The 24,626-nt window shown below is 48.9% G+C and overlaps 1 protein-coding gene across 1 annotated transcript in view; it reads left to right on the plus strand.

Annotated features, from left to right (window-relative positions):
- sptlc3 (serine palmitoyltransferase, long chain base subunit 3) overlaps window positions 1–24,626 on the plus strand; it is a 140,493-nt gene that overhangs the window by 12,971 nt on the left and 102,896 nt on the right. The window contains exons 5-7 of the mRNA XM_072504676.1: window positions 7,413–7,604; window positions 22,433–22,587; window positions 24,301–24,449. Coding sequence (XP_072360777.1) covers window positions 7,413–7,604; window positions 22,433–22,587; window positions 24,301–24,449 — 496 coding nt within the window. The remainder of the gene's footprint in view (window positions 1–7,412; window positions 7,605–22,432; window positions 22,588–24,300; window positions 24,450–24,626) is intronic.

Below are 24,626 nucleotides of genomic sequence, written 5' to 3' on the forward strand. Positions count from 1 at the left end.
GACTGACTCCTGGCCACATCTGCCTCCCCTCCTGCATTGGCCCCGAGCAACCCTCCTGTGAAAATGTTTTTTTTATTCATTCACACGATGTGGACATCGCTGGCTCGCTCAGCATTTGTTGTCCATCCCTAAATGTCTTTGAGAAGGTGGTGGTGAGCTGCCTTCTTGAGCCACTGAAGTCCATGTGACGTAGGTACATCTGCAGTGCTGTTAGGGATGGAGTTCCAGGGTTTTGACCCAGCAACAGTGAAGGAACTGCGATATATTTCCAAGTGTGCGGCATGGAGGGGAACTTCCAGGCGGTGGTGTTCCCATGCATCTGCTGAGATCGCCGGTTGGGAACGTGCTATAGAAAGCTGCGATCCATCTTGTAGACGGTACACACTGCTGCCCCTGTGCGTCAGTGGCAGAGGGAGTGAATGTCTAAGTTCGTGGATGAGGTGCCAATCAAGCGGGTTGCTACGCCCGGGATGAAATGGAGCTTTTGGAGTGTGGTTGAAGCTTGGCTATCTTTGATCCTTCCCTAAGGACCCCCAACTCCTTTCCTATTTCGAGTGTTCCAGATCTGCTCCCGGATCGGTTAAGACACACCCAAAATAAACTGCTGCTAAACTTGTTTCATCCCCCTTAGCCATATTTCTTCAAAACAATATTTCTCAAGGGAGTGTTTTCTATTTCATTCAATGTCACGTAGTTCTGTGTTGGTGAGGACAATAATGAACTCTTTGTCGATAACGTTGGTAAATATGTTTTAAAGAATGAATTTTTTAAAAATGAATTTATTCAGCATTGAAAGTGATGTATAATGGGGAGGATGTTCGAAAGAATGCAGTGTTTGTGAGCGGTTTGTTTTTAGTGGGCTTTTTCTTTGACTTGTTGTCCTGACTCTGGCCCCAGGTCCCCTTCACCCAATTGCCCTTATTTGCTGACCTACATTGCCTGCTGTTCCAGCAGAACTCGATTTTAACATTCCCGTCCTGGTTTTCAAATAGCTCCAGGCCCCTTCCTAACTCCAGTAACCTCCTGCAGCCATACAATCCTCCAGGATTTCTGGTCTTTTGTGTGCAGCCTCCCCATGTTAATTGCTCCACCATTGGCGGGTGCACTTAGGGCGCTAATTCCCTCCCGAAGACACTTTTTACATTTTTATAAAATTTTAGAGTACCCAATTCTTTTTTTTTTACACAACGAAGGGGCAATTTAGCGTGGTCAATCCACCTAACCTGCACATCTGTGGGTTGTGGGGGTGAGACCCACGCAGACACGGGGAGAATGTGCAAACTTCACGCGGACAGTGACCCGGGGCCGGGATCGAACCCGGTTCCTCAGCGCCGTGAGGCAGCAGTGCTAACCACCGTGCCCTGCCCTCGAAGGCACTTTTTAACCTACCTCTTTAACCATGCAAGCTTTCGGTCATCAGTATCTCCCTTGTAACCTGGTGCCAGATTTTATTTGATACAACTCCTGTGAAGCACCTGGGGACATTTTATTCTGTTAAAATCCAAATCGGCGCTGATGTATACGGAATCTCATTTATCAGTGTTTGAAGGCTTCCGAAACCATTGGGAAATCTCCAGCCAAGAGCCAGTCTAGCAGGCAGCAAGAGTGCTGTGGAAGATTCCAGCACCATCACTTAATGCCAAATCCATAGTTTTAGCCAGTTCTTCATCAGTTCAGCTTTTTAATAGACAACCAGGTATTCGTAAATTTCTCCTCGCGTTAGTTAATTATCTAGAATGTAGAGCACCGAAACCGGTCATTCACAGGAGCACAGAACTGTTGTGATACAGAAGGAGGCCATTCAGCCCATCATCTCTGCACCTGCTCTCCAAATGAGCATCGTGACTTCATGCTGCCCTGCCTTTCCCCGTACCCCTGCACGTTTTTTCTATTCAAATAAACGCTATCTTTGCCCCTTAATTCGAAAAAAAAATGAATTGGGTACTCAAAATTTATATTTAAAAAATACCACAGAGGCTGACAATCTGAAGTAAAATGAGATAATGCTGGAAACGCTCAGCAGGCCAGGCAGCATCTGTGATGAGGGAGACCAATCCAGTCGACCTTTCTGGGCAATAATTTTTCATCACAACTTGGGAAATGTTGGAACGGCGACAGGTTTAAAACAAGTGCAGAGGCAGGGAAAAGGGGGCCGGGAAGGTCTGTGATAGGGTGGAATGCAGGAAAGATTAAGGGCGGGATTTACCGACCACCCCGCGATGTGTTTTTTGGCAGGGGAGGCAGCCCACCAGTGGGATCTACCTGTCCTGCCATTGTCAGCGGGATTTCCCATTGACAGCACCCCTCCACTGGGAAACCCGTGCACCGGCACGAGACCGCAATTTCCCACCCTAAACATCAGAAGGGATGATGGTGCAAGGCAAGAGGAAATGGTAATGGGACAGGATAAAAAAAACATGTTTTCTTCATTCATGAGATGTGGGTGTCGCAGCATTTATTGCCCATCCCTAATTGCCCTTGAGAAGGTGGTGGTGAGCTGCCTCCTTGAACTGTTGTGGCACCTGTGGTGTAGGTACACAACAGTGCTATTAGGGAGGGAGTTCCAGGAATTTGACCCAGTGTCTGTGAAGGAACGGCAATATATTTCCAAGTCAGGATGGTGAGTGGCTTGGAGGAAAACACCCAGGTGGTAATGTTCCCAGGTATCTGCTGCTCGTGTCCTTCTAGATGATTGTGGTCGTGGGTTTGGAAGGTGCTGTCTAAGGAACCTTGGTGAGTTCCTGCAGTGCATTTTGTAGATGGTACTTACGGCTGCCACTCTGCGTCAGAGGTGGAAAAGGTCATAAATTCATAAGATATAGGAGCAGAACTAGACCATTCGGCCCATCGAGTCTGCTCCACCATTCTATCAGGCTGATGAATTCCTCATCTGCTACCTACAATGTTACAGACCAAGAGCTGGATTGCAAAATCAGCCAGGGCATCTCTTCCCTAGAACACATGATCAAGGAGCAGGAGTAGGCAATTTAGTCTCGCAAGCCTGCCACCCTCAGTCTGATCATGGCTGATCCCACCCTGGCCTCAACTCCACCGTCCTGCCCATTCTCCATAACTAGTGACTGTTTGGGGAAGGGGCATCAATCAAATAGGCTGCTTTGTCCTGGATGGTGTTTCAAGTATTGTTAGAGCTGCTCTTATCCAGGGAAGTAGAGAGCATTTCATCACACTCCTGACTTAGGCCTTGTCGGTGGTGGGCAGGTTTTGGGGAGTCAGGAGGTGAGTTACTCGACCCAAGATTCCGAGCTTCTGACCTGCTCCGGTGCCACAGTATTTATATGCCTTGTCAGTTGCTGATCAATGGACAGGTGGTGGCAGAATGGTATTATCATTGGACTAGCAATACAGAGACCCAGGGTAATGCCCTGGGAACCCAGGTTCAAATCCCACCAAGGCATGTGATGGAATTTGAATTCAATAAAAAAATCTGGAGTTAAAAGTCAAATGATGACCATTAAACCATTGTCAATTGTCGTAAAAACCCATCTGGTTCACAAATGCCTTTCCGAGAAAGAAATCTTCCGTCCTCACCTGGCCTGGCCTACACTCCAGGCACACAGCAATGTGGTTGACTCTTAAACTGCCTCTGAAATGGCCTCAGCTGTATCAAACCAGTGAAAAGATGGGTCTAGAGGAGGTGTGAATGGCAAGAGCAGAAACATTACAAAAGCTGCTGCCTGATAAAATGGAGGCAGATGTTCTGTTCTGAAATGCAATGCTTAGTCAGGAAGATGAAGAGATGAGGTCCTGTTCCTCGAGTTTACACTGGGCGTCACTGTGCCAGAGGCCGAGGATGAAGAGGTCAGACTTGGAGGAAGAGGGCAGCACGGTGGCGCAGTGGTAGCACTGCAGTCTCATGGCGCTGAGGTCCCAGGTTCGATCCCGGCTCTCAGTCGCTCTCTGTGTGGAGTTTGCACATTCTTCCCGTGTTTGCGTGGGTTTCGCCCCCACAACTCAAAGATGTGCAAGGTAGGTGGATTAAACCACCCCCCTTAATTGGAAAAAATGAATTCAGTACTCTAAAATGAAAAAAAAAGACTTGGAGGAAGGTGGAGAATTAAAATGACGGATGACTGGAAACTCGGGGTTATGCTTGTGGACTGAACGGAGGGATTCTACACACCCGATTTCTGTCTTAAGTTGTGAACAGCGAATTGATACTGGACCGAAAGAAATACTAATCAATCTCTGTTTCACCTGGTTGCCTTGAACAGTTAGAAGGGAAGAGGTCAAAGAACAGGTGTTGCATCTCCTTTGCCTGTATAGCAATGTGTGGTGGGGAGACGAGGGGCTTTTGGGGGTTATTGAGGAGTGGGTCAGGGGTCACAGATGGACGCTGTTTCTCATATTGCTGGTATTTATTTTTAGACAGGCACTATAGATTTCAATTTGTCCCACTACAGCGAACTGTCTAAAAATAAATATAAACCCTTATGAGGAACACAGTGTCTCGCTGCAGAGCTAGAGAGTCAAGACAGGCCTGAACTGTCCAGTCAGATAAAAGTCCAGCATGGCTTAGGCTAATTCACTAGTTTTGATAAAGTGGGAGGAGTACAAAGGATCTGGCACTGACACAATGGTCCGAATGGCCACCCCCTGTGCTGGGACACTCCATGAATTGAAAATTATGAAAAATAATTGTTTGAGTTACAAAATTATTTTGAGTTGGAGACTGTGAAGGCTGAGACATTGAACTCTGAAAGGTCGCAGTTTAAAGTCTTGGTTTGTGTTGAGGGAAATCATCCCGAGTGGGCCAATAACAGCTTGCTTTATATAGCACCTCGAATGTAGTAAAATATGACAGGGTGCTTCCCCGGAGCGTTAATAAACAAACAAGAGTGAGCAACAGCTTGTTTAAAGAATTAGCATTTAAAGAACATTGTGAAGGAGGGGCGAGGGAGAGGAGCAGAGATCTCAGAGGAGAGAGGGTGCGAGGCGGAGAGTTAAAGGAGGAGAGAGGGAGAGAAGCGGAGAGTTAAAGGGGGAGAGAGGCGGAGAGTTAAAGGGGGAGAGAGGCGGAGAGTTAAAGGAGGAGAGAGGGAGAGAGGCGGAGAGTTAAAGGAGGAGAGAGGGAGAGAGGCGGAGAGTTAAAGGAGGAGAGAGGGAGAGGGGCGGAGAATTAAAGGAGGAGAGAGGCGGTGAGTTAAAGGAGGAGAGAGGCAGAGTGGTTTATGGAGGGGATTCCAGATGAGCTGAGGGCCCAAGCAACTGAAGGCTTGGCCGCCAGTGGAGTAATTCAAATCAAAGAGGTTCGACTTAGAGGAACGCGGAGATCCCCGAAGATTGTCGGGCTGGGAATTTCTGCTAAAGGGAAGGAAATCCAGAGAGCGAGCCTTCACTGGGACTCTTGTTCTCGATTTGCAGGCTGTGCAGAGGCAGTGTAGACAAGTCTAGCAGAGGTTTGCACACAGCCGTTTAGCAATGTCTGTGGAAACTCGTAAAGGGGTGGGGGAAATTGAGAAACTGATAAATGCTTTGTTACATCCCTCCCTGCAAGGTAGACTGTAGCACGGAAACGGGCGATTCGACCCATCGATGCTTCTGTGACACATAAACCTCTTCCCACCCCTTCTTCATCTCACCCTATCAACCTATCCTATTCCTTTCTCCCTCATGCATTTATCCAGTTTCCTCTGCATCGACCACTCCCTGCGGTTGTAAAATTCCACATTCTCACCACTCTCTGTGTAAATAAGTTTCTCCTGAATGCCCCATTGGATTTATTTGCGACCATCATACTTATGATCTCCAGTTTGATCTCCTCCGCAAGCATAAACATCTCTGTGCTTACCTTGTCAGAGGCTACAGTAGGACATAGATAGGTTGGAGACTTGGGCAGAGAAATGGCAATTGGCGTTTAATCTGGACAAATGTGAGGTAATGCATTTTGGTAGGTCTAACATAGAGGGAAAGTATACCGTAAATGGCAAAACGCTTAGCAATATAGAAAGTCAGAGAGATCTGGGTGTGCAGGTCCACAGATCTTTGAAGGTGGCAACACAAGTGGACAAGGTAGTCAAGAAAGCATACGGAATACTTGCCTTCATTGGACGGGGCATCGAGTATAAAAACTGGCAAGTCATGCTACAGTTGTATAGAACCTTGGTAAGGCCGCACTTAGAATATTGCGCACAATTCTGGTCGCCACACTACCAGAAGGATGTGGAGGCTTTGGGAAGGGTGTAGAGGAGGTTTACCAGGATGTTACCTGGTTTGGAGGGTGTTAGCTATGTGGAGAGGCTGAATAGATGTGGACTGTTTCATTAGACAGACGGAGGTTGAGGGGTGACCTGATTGAGGTCTACAAGATTATGAGGGGCATAGATAGAGTGGATGGGCAGGCACTCTTTCCCAGTGTGGAGGGGTCAGTCACCAGGGGGCGTAGGCTTAAGGTCCGTGGGGCAAAGTTTAGAGGAGATGTGCGAGGCAGATTTTTTACACTGTGTGGTGAGTGCCTGGAATGCATTGGCAGGGGAGGTTGTGGAAGCAGATATATTAACGGCGTCCAAAAGGCATCTTGCCAAATGCATGGCTAGGATGGCACAAGGAAGTGCTGAGGGTTTTGGCAAAGGTTGATATCATGACCGGTACAGGCTTGGCGGGCCGAAGGGCCTGTTCCTGTGCTGTATTGTTCTTTGTTATCAAATCTTATCAGGGCGGCATGGTGGCACAGTGGTTAGCACTGCTACCTCGCGTTGTCGAGGACCCGGATTTGATCCCAGTCCCGGGTCACTGTCTGTGTGGGGTTTGCACATTCTCCCCGTGTCTACGTGCATCTCACCCCCACAACCCAAAGATGTGCAGGTAGGTGGATTGGCCACGCTAAAATGCCCCTTAATTGTAATTTAAAAAAAAAATCAAACCTCATCAAACCCCTTCATAAATCGGAAAGACTTCTATCGGGTCACAATTAACCTTATAAAAAATAAATGAGACCCAGCCTGTTCAATCTTTCCTGATGGGTTCATGTGCTGTTATGTGATTTGGAAAATCTGAATTCTCCCTCTGTGTACCCGAACAGGTGCCGGAATGTGGCAACTAGGGGCTTTTCGCAATAACGTCATTGCTGTGTTAATGTAAACCTACTTGTGACAATAATAAATATTATTATTATTATTATTATTATTAAATCCTTTTTGCATCTTCGGCAGTCTCCTTTTCATGATATTGAGACCAGAACTGTTCACACAGTATTTTTAAGTGTCTATAACCTTGACCATAACTTCACAGCAAGCTATAATGTGAAGCAGGGTGAATTGAGGGAAGTCAGTTCCGTGTTTTGTTAGGGAGCCATTGTTAGCCTGCAGCTGATCTTCGTGAGGCGAGGTGTCATGACAGTCAGTGAATGAAGGGAGTATAAACACGCACTAACAAATCTTCATCTTTACCCACAGTACAATGGCAAGTCCACAACCGAACACCAGAAGAAGATTTTCTCGGAATCGTTTGAGCAGCCTCCGATTTACGTCCCAGTCCTCACTTACATGGGTTACGGGATTGTCACCTTGTTTGGGTATTTAAGGGACTTCCTGCGTTCCTGGGGTCTTGAGAAATGCCACGCGGCTCAGGAGAGAAAAGAACAGAAGGTATGATTCACTCGGGCCTCCGGCGAAGCTGAAGTTAGATGTTTGATACAATGGTGAATGTTGCTCCTGAATATGTTTGTCAACGCCGCCATGACATTTTGATGCTCTCCGAGCTTCCATTCTCTTTTTCATTCTTCCACTTAAACCTGCTTTTTGCTGGTAATGGGTGATTAATGTTGAAAAGCGGTTTTATGCCATGCTGCACCTTGTTCCTGCTTCACCCGAGTGGCCGTCTCACTTTTACGTAGAGAACTCATTTGGAGATTGTCGGGGGAGAGGGGGAGCTATTCCACCAGGGGAGGAACTGGAACAACCCCACCCCCATCCTCTCACAAACTTGCATTTATATGGTGCCTTTCACATCCTCAGCTGGAGGTAGTGGAGGTATTCATGCAACTTCCTGCTTCCCTTATTGTTCAAACAGCACCTTTACTCAGTTTTCAGTGACTTGCTCCTAATCATCTACTTTTAAACCTCATTGGTGACGAGGTCCTTGCATCTCATTTCATCCTATAGCTCCGCACTGTATTGTTGAGGGGATTCGGGGAAGGGGATGCACTCCTCAATCCAGCCTGCTGTGCCATGCATTGATGAAGACCCACCTCTTATGCTTGTCTATAACAACATCAACAACATCAACAAGGTGCATTTATTTAGCACCTGTATCATAATAAAATGTGCCAAGGTGCTTCACCGGAGTGTTATCGAACAAAACTTGAAAACTAGACCCAAACGGTGACTAAAAACGTTGTCAGAAAAGTCGATTTTAAGGATAGTCTTAAAGGGGAAGAGGGAGGTGGAGAGATTTAGGAAGGGCATTTCAGAGCTTAGGCCACAGGCAGCTGAAGGCACAGACACCAGTAGTAGGAGCCTTTAAAATCAGGAGCCAGAATTTGGTGAACGCCGAGATTTTGGAGGGTTGTTGAGGCTGGAGGAGGTTAGAGAGAGGGAAAATGAAAAAAAATGAAATGAAAATCGCTTATTGTCACAAATAGGCTTGAAATGGAGTTACTGTGAAAAGCCCCGAGTCACCACATTCCGGCGCCTGGTTCGGGGAGGCTGGTACGGGAATTGAACCGTGCTGCTGGCCTGCCTTGGTCTGCTTTCAAAGCCAGCGATTTAGCAAAAAGGATGAGAATTTAAAAGTTGTAACGTTGGGGTCAGACAACAAGGGTGAAGGGAGACTTCATGGCCTGGGAGGGGGATTGCAGGCCCGGGGCTAGTGTGGGTCCCGGGGCTAGTGGGGGTCCCGGGGCAAGTGGGGGGGCCAGGGGCACCTCTCAGGCTTCATGTTTTAAATTGAGTTTTGCACCCTCCACACTGAGCATTCAGAGCCACAGGACCGGCCTAAACACAATCAGGACCTGGAGAGTTCCAATCTTTTCGAGCCGGTCTGTCTGTCTCTGTGCCAATTTCACAGAGTTCCTGCACTGCTGCTTCTGAGCTTTGGGCAGCTTTTTAAAAAATATATTTTTCTTAAGGCATTTAAATTTCAACAATTTTCAAGAGGAGAAAAAACAAAGTATATAACATCCACCCAACCAACAACCAAACCAAACCCCGCCAGAAAACCAAAGCCACACAAAGATTAATCGTATTTGTTCTACCGGTCAATGGATCATGCTACCAGAAAATCAGGCTAAAGTGACTCCAATTTTAAAGGATCATGGTCAACACAAGATCTCGTTAGGGATGTGGTCTGGAGGGAAGGTGTGGGTGGGGGCGGCGGGCGGGATGTTGGAGGGAGAGGGGCGGGGAGGATTCTGGAACTTTCCTCAACTAACTCCTACAGGAGTTGGTCGGTGGGGGCTCGTTTGGAGCATAAACAGGAATGATCAGATGAACTAAAGGACCTTTTCCTGTGCTGTAAACACTTTGCAAACATCTGGAACTTTGCAGCACACTGGTGCGAACGGAGATTTCAATTACGCCCCAGTTGGAAAATTTCAGGCCAACAAAAGTGCAAAAAGTAGAAAAAATTGGAAAGCAGAGACTGGGCTTGGCACTGAAGTGACCAGGAAGAGACTATGCTCTTCCTCTTTCTTTTCACAATCTGCTAAGCAAACAGTGAGATGAGCTTTTGAGTGCCAAATCAGTACAATGTAACTGTCTCCTTGCTCTGGTCAGGACACACCTTACATTCTGTTCCTATCAGAGTCGTGAACACCGTCCAGTCCATCACACAAATCCGCCTCCTATCCATTAACTCTATCTGCACTCCCCGCTGCCTTGGGAAAGAGGGCAGCATATTCAAAGATCCCTCCCACTCGGCTTACTCACTCTTCCAACTTCTTACATCGAGCAGGAAATACAGAAGTCTGAGAACACGCACAAACAGATTCAAAAACAGCTTCTTCCCCGCTGTTACCAGACTCCTAAACGACCCTCTTATGGACGGACCTGATTAATACTCCACCCGATGCCGGTGTCTAGGTATTTACATTGTGTACCTTGTGTTGCCTATTATGTATTTTCTTTTCATGTACTAAATGATCTGCTTGAGCTGCTCGCAGAGAAATACTTCTCACTGCACCTCGCCACAACAATAAACAACTCCAATCCTATTCAAATGAGACCCCAAACTCTACCTGCAGTCACAGACCACCAGACTGAACACAGGGGTGCTCCTTTATTTCCTTTTAGCCCTCAAACTTCCATCGCCCTTTTAATGAGAGAAAGACTTGCATTTTGATTTGTCTCAACCACTGCCTGTGGCAAAGTTCCATGTCAGCCATACTCCCAACTTTCCCCTGTGAGGGGGGGAGCTGACTTGTGATGATTTAACCTGAGGATCACCAACCCTCAGGCAAGGGGCAAGGTTGAGAAGCGAGGCCTTCATGAATAACCTCAGCTGGTATGGGAATTGAACCCACGCTGTTGGCCTCGCTCTGCATCACGAACCAGCCGTCCAGCCAACTGAGCTAAACCCTCCCACCTGAGAGGACTTCTGAAAGGCAGCATCTCTGACAGTGCAGCAATTCCTCCATACCGCACTGGGGTGTCAGCCCAGATTTCTGTGCTCAAGTCTTGCACTGGGACTTGAAACCACAGCCTCCTGAATGAAATGCGAGAGCGTTGCCAACTGAGCCATTTATTTAGCACCTTTCATGACCGCAGGATGTCCCAAAGTTTTACAAAGAAGTGTAGCAACTGTTGTAATGTTCCCTCACCTTTGGCTGGTCGATCTGTAGCCTGGGTTAGCGACCACAAGATGTGGTAGCAGAAGTAGGCCATTCGGCCCATCGAGTCTGCTCCGTCTTTCAATGAAATCAAGATTGATCTGATAATCCTCAGCACCACTTTCCCGCCTTATCCTCAGAACCCTTTGCTGATTAAAAATCTGTCTATCTCAGCCTTCAACATGCTTAACGACCCGACCTCTCAAGCGCCCTGCGGTAAAGAATTCCACAGATTCACTACACTCCTGAGAGAAGAAATTCCTCCTCATCTCTGACTTAAATGGGCGTCCCCTCATTCTGAGAGTAAACTGCTGCAAATTCAGTTCAGGAGTGGGATGGAGAAATGCGAAAGGTTCCCTGAGCCCGGAAAGAGAGTTCGTTCCTCGGTAAACACCTGCTTCAAAATCTTTCTGCAGAAGGACCAAGTTCTTGCACGTTTTGAGAATAGAATCACACAGGATATGCAGCACAGGAGATATATACTCAGCCTAACTAGTCTGCAATGTGAGTTCATAACCTGGCCAAAGGGGTTGAGTGTCAACCTGTAAATCCTCTCAACACATGGCAGGTGGTAAGCCATTCCTGGTCAACCATGTGATGGAAAAAAAATTGAAGCCTCTACCATCACTGTCCATAGCTGCAGACTACAACATACGTGTAAAAATACCTGTTGCCAAAGCAACCTAGGCTCCCAGACCAGGATTTCCCAAACCTGTCACAGTGTACTAAGCCAGCCAGCCAAATGTCCATCGACTTCAGTGGGACCACGGGGTCCGTCGTACACGGTGATTGGTTCCTGTGCTGAGAGGGCACATTAGGTTCACCAAAGACTGGTCCTTTTTATATTAATCTTGTGATTTACAGTACGAAGTCTTACAACACCAGGTTAAAGTCCAATAGGTTTGTTTCAATGTCACTAGCTTTCGGAGCGCAGCTCCTTCCTCAGGTGAATGAAGAGGTATGTTCCAGAAACACATATATAGACAAATTCAAAGATGCCAAACAATGCTTGGAATGCGAGCATTAGCAGGTGATTAAATCTTTACAGATCCAGAGATGGGGTAACCCCAGGTTAAAGAGGTGTGAATTACATCAAGGCTTGATGTAGTTGATGCTTGATGCTTACACCTGAGGAAGGAGCTGCGCTCTGAAAGCTAGTGACATCGAAACAAACCTGTTGGACTTTAACCTGGTGTTGTAAGACTTCGTACTGTGCTCACCCCAGTCCAACGCCGGCATCTCCACATTGTGATTTACAACAAAGGGGTGATTTACAACAAAGACATCCCTGAGCGAGGCAGGAATGTTGAATTTCCGGTTTGCAGCAGTAGATGTGCCCTAGTCACCCGGGCGTGGAGCAGATCTGAAATTATTAGGCTCCTTTCAAAATGGTTGGATAATTTATATGAAAACAGAGTTTTCCACTGGATAGTTGCCCCCCCCTCCCCCAACCCCTCATTCCTGCTGTACGATTGGAAGGATAGTTTAATGCCAATATGTACCTTGTGTTTGTGTGTGTAAATTCTCTCTTCCTTAAGGCTCGTCTTCAAAATAAAACAGGAGACGAGAAAACGTTTTGCTTCACGCAGTGAACCCTTGGCAGAAGGAGGCCATTCGGCCCATTGAGTCTGCAATTGGCCCTGGGAAAGAGCACCCAACTTAAGCCCAGACCTCCACCATATCCCCGTAACCCCACCTAACATTTTTTGGCCACTTAATTTAACACGGCCAATCCACCTAATCTACACATCTTTGGACTGTGGGAGGAAACCGGAGCACCCGGAGGAAACCCATGCAGACACTTGGAGAACTATCTGGGAGGGTGGCGGAAGCAGATTCAGTAGGAACTTTCCAACGGGTGAATTTGGATAAATGCTTGAAGAGGGACCGTATGCTGATGAATGGAATTAATTGGACACCTCTCCCAAAGAGCTGGCACTGAGCAGATGGGCCAAATGACCACCTCTGCTGTATAGTTCTATGTGTTACGTTCCATGTAGGCATCCCCCCCCCCACCCCCGCAAACACACACACACATTGCATTAAACTCTCTCGTGAAAAGGTTATACCTGTCAGAAAGGTGTCTTGCACTCTAGCTTTACCATCTGTGCCACGCAACACTCAGAACAGGAATGTTGTAAAGTAGGTGGAGTGCCAACTCTATTTTCTTTTTGATGTGGATGGAGAGAATTTAAATATTCAACTTTCAGGTACATAGCTCATTTGGTTAAAAAAACTTACGAATCTTAACAATAAAAGGCAATTATCCTATGACACAGATCTAATTTTTTTTACTTAAAAAAAAAAGTTTTATTCTCCTTTTTCACGTTTTCTCCCACATTTACACCCATCAACAATAAACAATAATCAACAAGCTATGTCAATCCCCATAATAACAACGATCCCATCCGCCCACCAACCCCCAAACCTCAACCCGCCTGTTTACATAAACAAATGACAAAAAGGAATCAGGGATTACCCGTAGTCACCCTTAATCTACACAGCTCTCCACCCCCCCCCCTCCCCCACCCATCCCCCACCCAACCAATGCCATCCAGCCTCTAAGAGAGTACCGTATATGATACCCCAAAGTTGTACCCCCCCCTCCCCAAAAGTCTCCAGCTCCTCCCGTCCAATGCCTCTTGTAAAACTCCTCCTCCCAACCTCGGTTCCCTCCCCCCAACTTTCCACCCCGGCTCGACCACTCGGACCCTGTTCTGTCAGGCTCCGATGGCCGCAGCCCAGATCTAATTTTAATTAAAATATGTATGAAAAACTATTCCAATGCATTACAAATAATCAATGAGACCCACCCTGAGTACATATTCTCAGCCATACATCAAATTCCTGTTAATTATTCTTACAGAGAAGGGCACAAACCTCCACCCCCCATTGCTGCTCTCTCCTGTTCACCTCCCCTCCCCTCCCACACCCTTCAATTGCCTTGGTCACTCACCCTACTCTCTTCAAAAGCCTCCCAAAGGGCTCCCCTCCGAAGTTCAAATGTTCTTTCCAGGCGACGCCCAGACATTGTTCTGACCTCGTCAAGTTTCATATCCGTGAGACCAAAGATCGCCTACCTGCCATTTCTGCCTGGCCCCATCTTGGCTTACCTGCTGCTGAAACCCTCACTTGTCCCATTGTTAGGCCAGGACTGGATCAATCCCGAAGCCCTCTGGGACGGCCTCCTACTTTCTACCTTCCATAAACTTGAGGCCATCCAAAACTCTGCCTCAATAGCTGTCACAGGCATGGAGGTGGAAGGGATGCGACCTGTGACCTCTGTACCCCTCTGCTAGAGGTTTTACCTTTGGATGAGGACCACATCTGGCTCACCTGTAATAGGAACAAGAGCAGGCCATTTGGCACCTTTAGATTGTTCCATTATTCAGTGAGACCATGGCTGACCTGTACCGTAACTCCATCCCACCAGCTTTGGCTCCATAGTCCTTTAAACCCTGGTCGAGCAAAAATCTATTCAAAATTATTGAGTCAGTACAATTCCACACTTGATTGCCTGAAGAAATGTTTCCTGATTTCTTTCCCAAATAATCTGTCTCTGATTTTAAGATTATGTCCCTTGTCCTAGACTTTGTCACCAGGGGATGAAGTTTGGCCCTATTGACCCCATTAACCTAACTCATTTCAAAGCTCTAAATAAACTCAATCAAATTGCTGCTGAACCTTTTATGTTCCAAGGATTGCAAGGCTAGTTTGTGCAATTAACAGTGTGGTGGTATGTATTAGGGGTATTACGGTACTCTGTGATGCCGAGAGGCTATTGGTGGATAGACGCTGGGTCCCGATTGGATCAGCCGCCTACTGGCTCCACCCAGTAAGACGGAGTATAAGAGCCCGGGTTCTCCCAGCAGCCGCATTCTGTAACTGTGCTGCTGGGGAACAAGTCTGCGTAATAAAGCCATCGGTTGACTCCTTCTCATCTCGTCTCGTGAGTGATTGATTGTGCTACAATTTATTACGCAGACTTTAAAGGACATGGAGCTCCAAATCACTCCGGAGTGTCTGCGAATCAGCCCCCACGCGGCAAATTCAGCGGCCACTTTTAAACACTGGTTAGCGTGTTTTGAAGGATACCTCCGAACGGCCACCTGCGTACCTACAGAAGACCAGAAAATGCTGGTCATGCATTCCAGGGTGAGCCCGGAAATCTACACACTCACAGAAGACGCGGACGATTACCAGGCGCCGCTTGCCATGCTGAGAGGACTCTATGTTCGGCCCGTCAACCAGATTTATGCACGCCACCAGCTTGCGACGAGACGGCAAATCCCCGGGGAATCGCTGGACGAATTCTACAGTGCGCTGCTAATACTGGGGAGAAATTGCAACTGCCCACCGGTTCTGGCTGGTGAACATACGGAGCTACTGATTCGGGTTGCTTTCGTGGCAGGTATGCTTTCGTCCCAAATTCGCCAGCGATTGCTGGAAAGAGACTCACTAGGCCTCAAGGAGGCACGGGCCCTCGCTGCCTCATTCGATGTGGCATCGCAGAACGCCCGTGCCTGCACCCCCAACCGCGCGGCAGCCCCTTGGGCACCGTGGACCCCCGCCGCGACCAAACCCCCGGCACCCCCCGCTCCTCCGCAGGCCTGTGCTGCCAGAGCGCCAGATCACCCGGGTGGGCCCCGCTGCTACTTTTGTGGGCAAGCGAAACACCCCCGACTGCGCTGCCCGGCCCGCTCAGCCCTCTGTAAAGGGTGCAGCAAAAAGGGGCACTTTGTAGCAGTGTGCCAGGCACGGTGGACGCCGCAATCTCCAGGGGAGAACCAGGACCCCAACCTCAACCCCCCCCCCCCCAACGATCCATGTGCGGCCACCGGGCGTCACCATCTTGGGTCCCGGACTCCATGCGGGAGGGATGGCGCCGCCATTTTGTGCTCCTCCGGCCACGTGCGATCAATGGGCGGCGCCATCTTGTCCACCCCCGACTGTGTGCGACCCGTGGATGCCGCCATCTTGGCTGACGGCTAAGGACCCCAGGATGGACGGCCCCACGGGGCCTGAAGAAAACGCCCCGATGCAGCAACTGCGACTGGCTTTGGTAACCCTGGACCAGTCACGGCCCCGAACGCTCCAAACGGCAACAACGACAGTATTTCTAAACGGGTACGAGGCGCCCTGCCTGATCGACTCTGGGAGCACGGAGAGTTTTATACATCCCGATACGGTAAGACGCTGTTCCCTTCCGATCCACCCGAATAATCAAAAGATTTTCCTGGCAGCAGGATCCCATTCTGTAGAGATCAAAGGGTTCTGCATCACGAACCTCACGGTGCAGGGGAGGGAGTTCAAGAACTACCGGCTTTACGTCCTCCCCCACCTCTGCGCTGCCACACTCCCGGGGTTGGATTCTCAGTGCAACCTCCAGAGTTTAACGTTTAAATTCGGCGGCCCTATACCCCCACTTACTACCTGCAGCCTCGCGACCCTCAAGGTCGACCCGCCTTCCCTGTTTGCGAACCTCACCCCGGATTGCAAACCCGTCGCCACTATGAGCAGATGGTACAGTACCCAGGACCGAACCTTTTTCCGGTCAGAAGTCCAATGGCTGCTGAGGGAAGGCATAATCCAGGCCAGCAATAGCCCCTGAAGAGCTCAGGTGGTAGTTGTAAAGACCGGGGAGAAGCAGAGGATGGTCATAGGCTATAGTCAAACCATCAATAGGTACACACAGCTGGATGCGTACCCTCTCCCCCGCATATCTGACATGGTCAATCGGATTGCACAGTACAAGGTCTTTTCCACAGTGGACCTAAAGTCCGCCTATCACCAGCTCCCCATCCGCCCGGGCGACCGCAAATACACTGCTTTTGAAGCAGATGGGCGGCTCTATCACTTTTTACGGGTTCCGTTCGGCGTCAGTAACCGCAAGTCTGCGTAATAAAGCCATCGATTGACTCCTTCTCATCTCATCTCGTGAGTGATTGATTGTGCTACAAACCTTAAACGCGATATCTCCTGTGATTAAATAACCTGCCAACGCTCTCTGCTTATCTAACCTCACATAGCATCACAGTGGCGCCATTACACAGGCTTTCACCTTGAATGTGCAGAGATAGGCCCAAAAGTGAGAGTCTATATATGTTCAGTATGAACAAATTCAATGGTAAAGTGCTGGAAATGTTCAACAAGCCGGGCAGCATCTGTGGAGAGAGATACAGAGTTAACATTTCAGGTCGATGACCTTTCATCAGAACTGGAACAAGTTTGAGATGTGGTGGTGTGTTTGGAACCACTCATGGAGTTTCAGTTGCTATGGCGACAGAAGCATGTTGTAGTCTGGAGCTATGGATAGTGATGGTAAAGGCTTCAATATTCTGTCCATCACATGGCTGGCCAGGAACCTCTCTCAGCTTAGTGGCAGATTTACAGTTAGTGGGGTCCCAGGGGTCCTGTACTCAGCTTCGTTTTTGAGTCCGCCCCCAACCCAAAGGCCGAAGCCAAGAAAATGCTCAAATCGCCTTGCCAGGAGTCCTCCATCAGCAGCCTCGCTTAGGGTCTGTCCGCTGCCTCGCCTGGGATCCATTGTCTCGCCTGAGGTCCACTGCCTGCGGCGCCTCGTCTGGGGTCAGTTGCCTCACCTGGGATCCATCCACTGCCTCGGTCAGCTGGGACTGCTCACCACCTCTCCCTCGCCCACCTTGGTTCGCCGCTTCTACCTTGCCTGCAGCACGGTAGCATTGTGGTTAGCACAATTGCTTCACAGCTCCAGGGTCCCAGGTTCGATTCCGGCTTGGGTCACTGTCTGTGCGGAGTCTGCACATCCTCCCCGTGTGTGCGTGGGTTTCCTCCGGGTGCTCCGGTTTCCTCCCACAGCCCAAAGATGTGCAGGTTAGGTGGATTGGCTGTGCTAATCCACCTAATCTTTTTGTGTCCAGAATTGCCCTTATGTGTTGGGTGGGGTTACTGGGTTATGGGGATAGGGTGGACCTTGGGTAGGGATGCTCTTTCCAAGAGCCGGTGCAGGCTCGATGGGCCGAATGGCCTCCTTCTGCACTGTAAATTCTATGATCTAATTCTATGCTGAGCTCTGGCACTGGCTCGCTTATCCTGGCCGCTTGAGTTTTCCTTCTTGGAAACTCACCTCCCACCTTTTGTTACTCATCCAATGACAGGTTGGTTTGTCTCATGCAGGAAGGGATCGGACTGTGATTGGCTCAGCAGCGTTACTGCATTCTTCAAAGAGTAGTCATGTTCAGCAGCATTCCGGGGCTATCCTCCATTTTGTTTCAGAGGCAGGGATGCTGCCACCGTTAGAGATGTAGCAGGTTTGAATTATGTAAAGAGACGGGGGAGGGGAGGAAAGAACCGAAGAGAAGGCCCGTGAGACGGTGGAAGCCAGGAAAGATTAATGGACAAAAGTGGATGATGGTGCAAAGCTAAAGAAGATGGTGATGGGCCTATCTTTGTTTACTTTACTCTTCCCTCACAGATCCACCTTTCTGCTAATTATGTCTGTCAGAACACGCTCCACATTTCTTCCCAGTCTGACAAGTTGCAAATGTTTCCTGTTTTCTGTCTAACCAACAGGTGCCAGGAATTTGTCCACTTTTTGAAACGATGTTCTATTTTGGTAATTCACTCTGTTTTCAAGATCACCCAGATGCAGCTATGAAACCAGTCAGTGGAATCTTTACCGTTAAACAGTGTGACTAATCCTAATCCTATCGATAATTCACCCACTTTCGCTTTTCCTTTTCGACTTTACCTGAAACCTTTGTGGTTTTAAACACCTCTGTCGGGGCAGCACGGTGGCGCAGTAGTTAGCGCCGAGATCCCAGGTTCGATCCGAGCTCTGGGTCACTGTCCGTGTGGAGTTTGCACATTCTCCCCGTGGTTGCGTGGGTTTCACCCCCCACAACCCAAAGATGTGCAGGGTAGGTGGATTGGCCACGCTAAATTGCCCCTTAATTGGAAAAATGAATTGGGCACTCTAAATTTTGAAATAATTAAAATTAAATACCTTTGTCAAGCCACCTCTTAGCCTTCCCTACTCGAAGCAGGACAACTCCAGCTTCTTCAGTGTGCCCATGTTAACAGTAATAACTGTCCTGGTAAATCGTATCTGTCCCCTTTTCCAAATTCTCCTCCAGACACACTTATAAAACCCAGGATCCCACACGCTTTAAGACCATCAGACCGTAAGACATAGGAGCAGAATTAGGCAACTCGGCCCATCGAGTCTGCTTCGCCATTCAATCATGGCTGATATTTTCTCATCCCCATTCTCCTGCCTTCTCCCCATAACCCCTGATCCCCTTATTAATCAAGAACCGATCTGTCTCTGTCTTAAAGACACTCAGTGATTTGGCCTCCACAGCCGTGTGTGACAAAGAGTTCCACAGATTCACCTCCCTCTGGCTGAAGAAATTCTTCCTCATCTCTATTTTGAAGGATCGTCCCTTTAGTCTGAGATGGTGTCCTCTGGTTCTAGTTTTTCCTACTTCAAGTGGAAACATCCTCTCCACATCCACTCTATCCAGGCCTCGAAATATCCTGTAAGTTTCATTAAGATCCTCCCTCATCCTTCTAAACTGCAACGAGTACAGACCCAGAGTGCTCAACCGTTCCTCATATGACAAGCTCTTCATTCCAGGGATCATTCTTGTGAACCTCCTCTGGAAACTTTCAAAGGCCAGCACATCTTTCCAAAACTGCTCACAATACTCCAAATGGGGTCTGAGCCTTACACAGCCTCAGAAGTACATCCCTGGCCTTGTATTCTAGCCCGTCTAGTCTGCTCCCCCATTCGATCATGGCTGATATGTTTCTCATCCCCATTCTCCTGCCTTCTCCCAGTAACCCCTGATCCCCTTGTTAATCAAGGACCCATCTATCGCTGACTTAACAATACTCAGTCTTGGCCTCCATAGCCTTCTGCGACAATGAGTTCCACAGATTCATCACCCTCTGGCTGAAGAGATTCCGCCTCATCTCAGTTTTAAAGGATCGTCCCGTCAGTCTGAGCCTATGCCCTTGGGTTCTAGGCGGCACGGCAGCACAGTGGTTAGCACTGTTGCTCCATAGCGCCAGGGTCCCAGGTTCAATTCCCAGCTTGGGTCACTGTCTGTGCTGAGTCTGCACGTTCTCCCCTTGTCTGCGTGGGTTTCCTCTGGGTGCTCCAGTTTCCTCCCGCAGGTCCCGAAAGACGTGCTTGTGAATAAGTCATTCTGAATTCTCCCCCAGCGTACCCGAACAGGTGCCAGTGTGTGGCGACTAGGGGATTTTCTCAATAACTTCATTGCACTGTTAATGTAAGTCTACTTGTGACAATAATAAAGATTATTATCATTAGTCTCTCCTACTAGTGGAAATATCTTCTCCATGTCCACTCTAGGCTACTGGAGCTGGTTTAGCACAGGGCTAAATCGCTGGCTTTTAAAGCAGGCCAAGGCAGGCCAGCAGCACGGTTCAATTCCCGTACCAGCCTCCCCGGACAGCCGCCGGAATGTGGTGACTAGGGGCTTTTCACAGTAACTTCATTTGAAGCCTACTTGTGACAATAAGCGATTTTCATTTCATTTCATTTCATATTCTATAAGTTTCAATGAGATTCCCCCTCAACCTTCTAAGCTCCATCAACTACAGACCCAGAGTCCTCAACCGCTCCTCATATGACAAGCCTTTCATTCATTCCCAGGATCATTCTTATGAACCTCCCCTGGACCCCCTCCAAGGCCAGCACATCCTTCCTTAATACAGAACCCAAAACTGCTCATATTCCAAATAGGGTCTGACCAGTGCGTTATGCAGCCTCAGCAGTACATCCCTGCTCTTTTATTCTGGCCCCCTCAAAATGTATGCTAACATTGCATTTGCCTTCCTAACTGCCAACTGAACCTGCACCTTAAGAGAATTCTGAACTCGAAATCCTAAGTCCCTTTGTTCTTCAGATTTCTGAAACCTTTCCCCATTTAGAAAATAGTCTATGCCTCTATTTTTCCTACCAAAGTGCATAACCTCACACTTTTCCACATTGTATTCCATCTGCCACTTCTCTGACACCCTCCTAGTCTGTCCCAAGTCCTTCTGCAGCCTCCTCGCTTCCTCAACACTACCATTTGTTTTATAAATTTAGAGTATCCAATTTTTAAATTTTTTCTATAATTGTATCTTTTTCCAATTAAGGGGCAATTTAGCTTGGCCAATCCACCTACCTTGCACATCTTTGGGTTGCGGGGGCAAGACCCACGCAGACACGGGGAGAATGTGCAAACTTCACATGAGCAGTGACCCAGGGCCGGGATCGAACCTGGGACCTTGGCACCGTGAGGCAGCAGTGCTAACCACTGTGCCACCATGCCACCCTCCTCAACACTACCTAACCCTCTACATGTCTTTGTATCATCTGCAAACTTAGCAACATTGCCCTCAGTTCCTTCTTCCAGATCATTCACGTATATCGTGAAAAGTTGTGATCCAACACTGACCCCTGCGGAGCACCAATAGTCACCGGCTGCCACCCTGAAAAAGACCCCTTTATCCACACTCTCAACCTTCTGCCAGTCAGCCAATCCTCTATCCATGCCTATACCTTGCCCCTAATATCATGCACGGGCTCTTATTTTGCAGCCACCTGTATGGCACCTTGTCAAAGGGTTTCTGGAAATCCAAATAGATCAGTACATGATGATTGCACCATGTTCAACGCCATTCACGACTCCTCAGATACTAAAGCAGTTCATATTGATGTCCAGCAAGACCGGGACAATATCCAGGCTTGGGCTGATAAGTGACAAGTAACATTTGCGCCACATATGTGCCAGACAGTGACCATGTCCAATAAGGGAGAATCAAACCATCTCTTGACATTCAATGGCATTACTATCAACATCCATTGGTTACCATTGACCAGAACCTGACCTGAACCAGGCATATAAATACCATGACTGCAAGAGCAGGCCATGGGCTGGGAACCCAATGGCAAGTTACTCACCTCCTGACTCCCCAAAGATTGTTCACCATCTATAACGCACAAGTCAGGATGGTAATGGAATGCTCTCCACTTGCCTGGGTGAGTGCAGCTCCAACAACACTCAAGAAGGACAAAGCAGCCTGCTTGATTGGCACCCCTTCCACCACCTTCAACATCCCTCCACCACTGACGCACAGTAGCAGCCATATGTACCATCTACAAGATGCACTGCAGCAACTCACCGAGGTGGAACACTACCACCTGCAAGTTCCCCTCCAAGCTACACACCATCCTGACTTGGAACTGTATCGCCGTTCCTTCACTGATGCTAGTTCAAAATCCTGGAAATCCCTAACAGCACTGTGGATGTGCCTCAATACACACACTGCAGTGGCTCAAGAAGCTGGCTCACCACCACAGTCTCAATTTGGGACGGGCAACAAATTCTGGCCTAGCCAGCAATGCCCACATCCTGTGAAAGAATTTTTAAAAAGAATGATACCACCTGTGCGGGTTCAGTCCCCGTCCCAGCAGTGGTAGTTTGTGGAGGCTGGCCTCCTCACCTTGCCCCATACTTGTGGTGTGCTGCTCCTCGAGTTGCATGTAACGAATCGTCTGTCTGCAATGGGGAGAGATGAGTTTGACCCTTTGCGGAACAGGTCGAATAACTTACTGTTGTTGTAAAATTGATCATTTGATATTTCACAATGCAGGAATTTGTGCCACTTTACCAAGACTTCGAAAATTTCTACAAACGGAATCTGTACATGAGGGTCCGTGACAACTGGAACCGCCCAATCTGCAGTGTGCCTGGGCCTACCTTTGACTTGGTGGAACGTGTCTCTGATGACTATAATTGGACTTTCAGGTACAGTGTGAATCAGCAACCTTCCAACCCTGATACATGTGTGAGAGTGCAACACTCTTTCCTCATGGTTTGTGGGTTCAAATCCCACTCCAGAAACTTGAGTACAAAGATTTGGCTGACATTGGAGTCTAGGATGGAGTCGCGCTGCACCCATGGAGATGCTGGCTTTTGGGATGACTATTGGACTATAGTGGAATCTACCCTGCTCCCAATCCTGCAGGAGACTTGATAGAATTTGCGCGACACTGGCTAATTTATCTTCCCTTTTTCCTGCTCGAGGGTGACTAGCTTTCAGCTAGCTACCCGTCGTAAATCCGCTAACTGTAATCCGAGGGTGTAAAAATCAAACCTTGTGACTTGGCTTCACACCAATGGATTACATTGAATCTCCCAGCACCGAAACAGGCCATTTCACTGAACTGGGGCGGGATTCTCTGACCCCCCGCAGGGTTGGAGAATCGCCGGGGGGGGGCAGCGTGAGTCCCGCACCCGCCAAATTCTCCAGCACCGAACAGTCGGCGGGGGCGGGAATCACGCCGCGCCGGTCGGCGGGCCCCCCTGGCCATTCTCCGGCCCACGATGGGCCGAAGTCCCGCTGCTGTCATGCCAGTCCCGCCGGCGTGAATCAAGCCACCTACTTTACCGGCGGGACCCGGGGTCCTTGGGTGGGGGGGGCGCGGGGCGATCTGGCCCCCGGGGGTGCCCCCACGGTGGTCTGGCCCGCGATCGGGGCCCACCGATCCGCGGGCGAGCCTGTGCCATGGGGTGGGACACTCTTTTCCTTTCGCCTCGGCCATAACCTCCGCGATGACCGATGCGGAAGTGACCCCTCCCCCCCCCCCCCCGCGCATGCGTGGGGTTGACGTCAGCAGCCGCTGATGCTCCCGCGCATGCACAGACTTCTGCCGGCCGGCGAAGTCCCTTCGGCCCCGGCTTGCGTGGCGCCAAAGGCCTTTCCCGCCGGCCAGCGGTGCGCCAACCACTGCGGCGCAGGCCTAGCCCCTCAAGGTGAGGGCTTGGCCCCTAAAGATGTGGAGAAATCCGCACCTTTGGGACGGCCCGACGCCGGAGTGGTTCACGCCACTCCATCCCGCCGGGACCCCCCGCCCCGCCGGGTAGGGGAGAATCCTGCCCCTGGTCTCTGCTGGTATTGATGTGTTTCCTCACACCCTGCTTCATCTCACCTTATCTGTATTTACGGCAGTGCAGCACTCCCTCAGTGCCGCACTGGGAGTGTCAAACCTCAGTTTCTATACGCAAGTGTCCGGGTGGGACATGAACCCACAGCCTTCTGACTCAAAGGCTATCAACTGAGCTGCAGCCTTCCGACAGGGGTCATTGACGTAATTTTGCACTTGGGTGTTTTTTGCAAGCGACAGTTGTGTGGCAGGAGATAAAAACCTGAACAGTTTGTGTATTCCAGCTCCGAAAAATAGCCACACGGACTCGGAACGTTAACTCTGTTTCTCTCTCCACAGACGCTACCAGACCTGCAGAACTTTTCCAGCATTTTCTGTTTCTATTTCAGATTTCCAGCAGCCGCAGTATTTTGCTTTTACTATCCATGTGTTTAATCTGCAGTCGTTGACTAAAACTTATGAAGGTCGCTGTTTATCAGAGGAGTAGAAAATTATGATAAGGCTGTGTAGCTTGCCAAATAACCCTGCGATGCTTACACTGCAAATTTAACATCAGCCACTGCCTTCATTGCAGGTACACAGGACGAGTAATTAAAGATGTGATTAACATGGGCTCCTATAACTACCTGGGCTTTGCAGAAAATAAAGGAGAGTCCTTGAACTCGGTGGCAGAAGCGACAATGATGTATGGTGTGGGAGTGTGCAGCACAAGGCAGGAAATGGGTATGTAACAGGCTGTGAGTGGGTGAGCAAATATTTACCTTGGCTGAGGTGCTAGTTGGATAAGAAGCTCAAGTCAAACGGACGCACATTGATTGCATTTTTTTAAAAAACAGGAATGTGCAAGACATTTGTTGGTCACTGAAGTTCACTTTGCTTCCCATGAAATGTCCAGACAGT

Source organism: Scyliorhinus torazame, chromosome 1 (genome assembly GCF_047496885.1).
Source record: "Scyliorhinus torazame isolate Kashiwa2021f chromosome 1, sScyTor2.1, whole genome shotgun sequence".
Taxonomy (NCBI): Eukaryota; Metazoa; Chordata; class Chondrichthyes; order Carcharhiniformes; family Scyliorhinidae; genus Scyliorhinus; species Scyliorhinus torazame.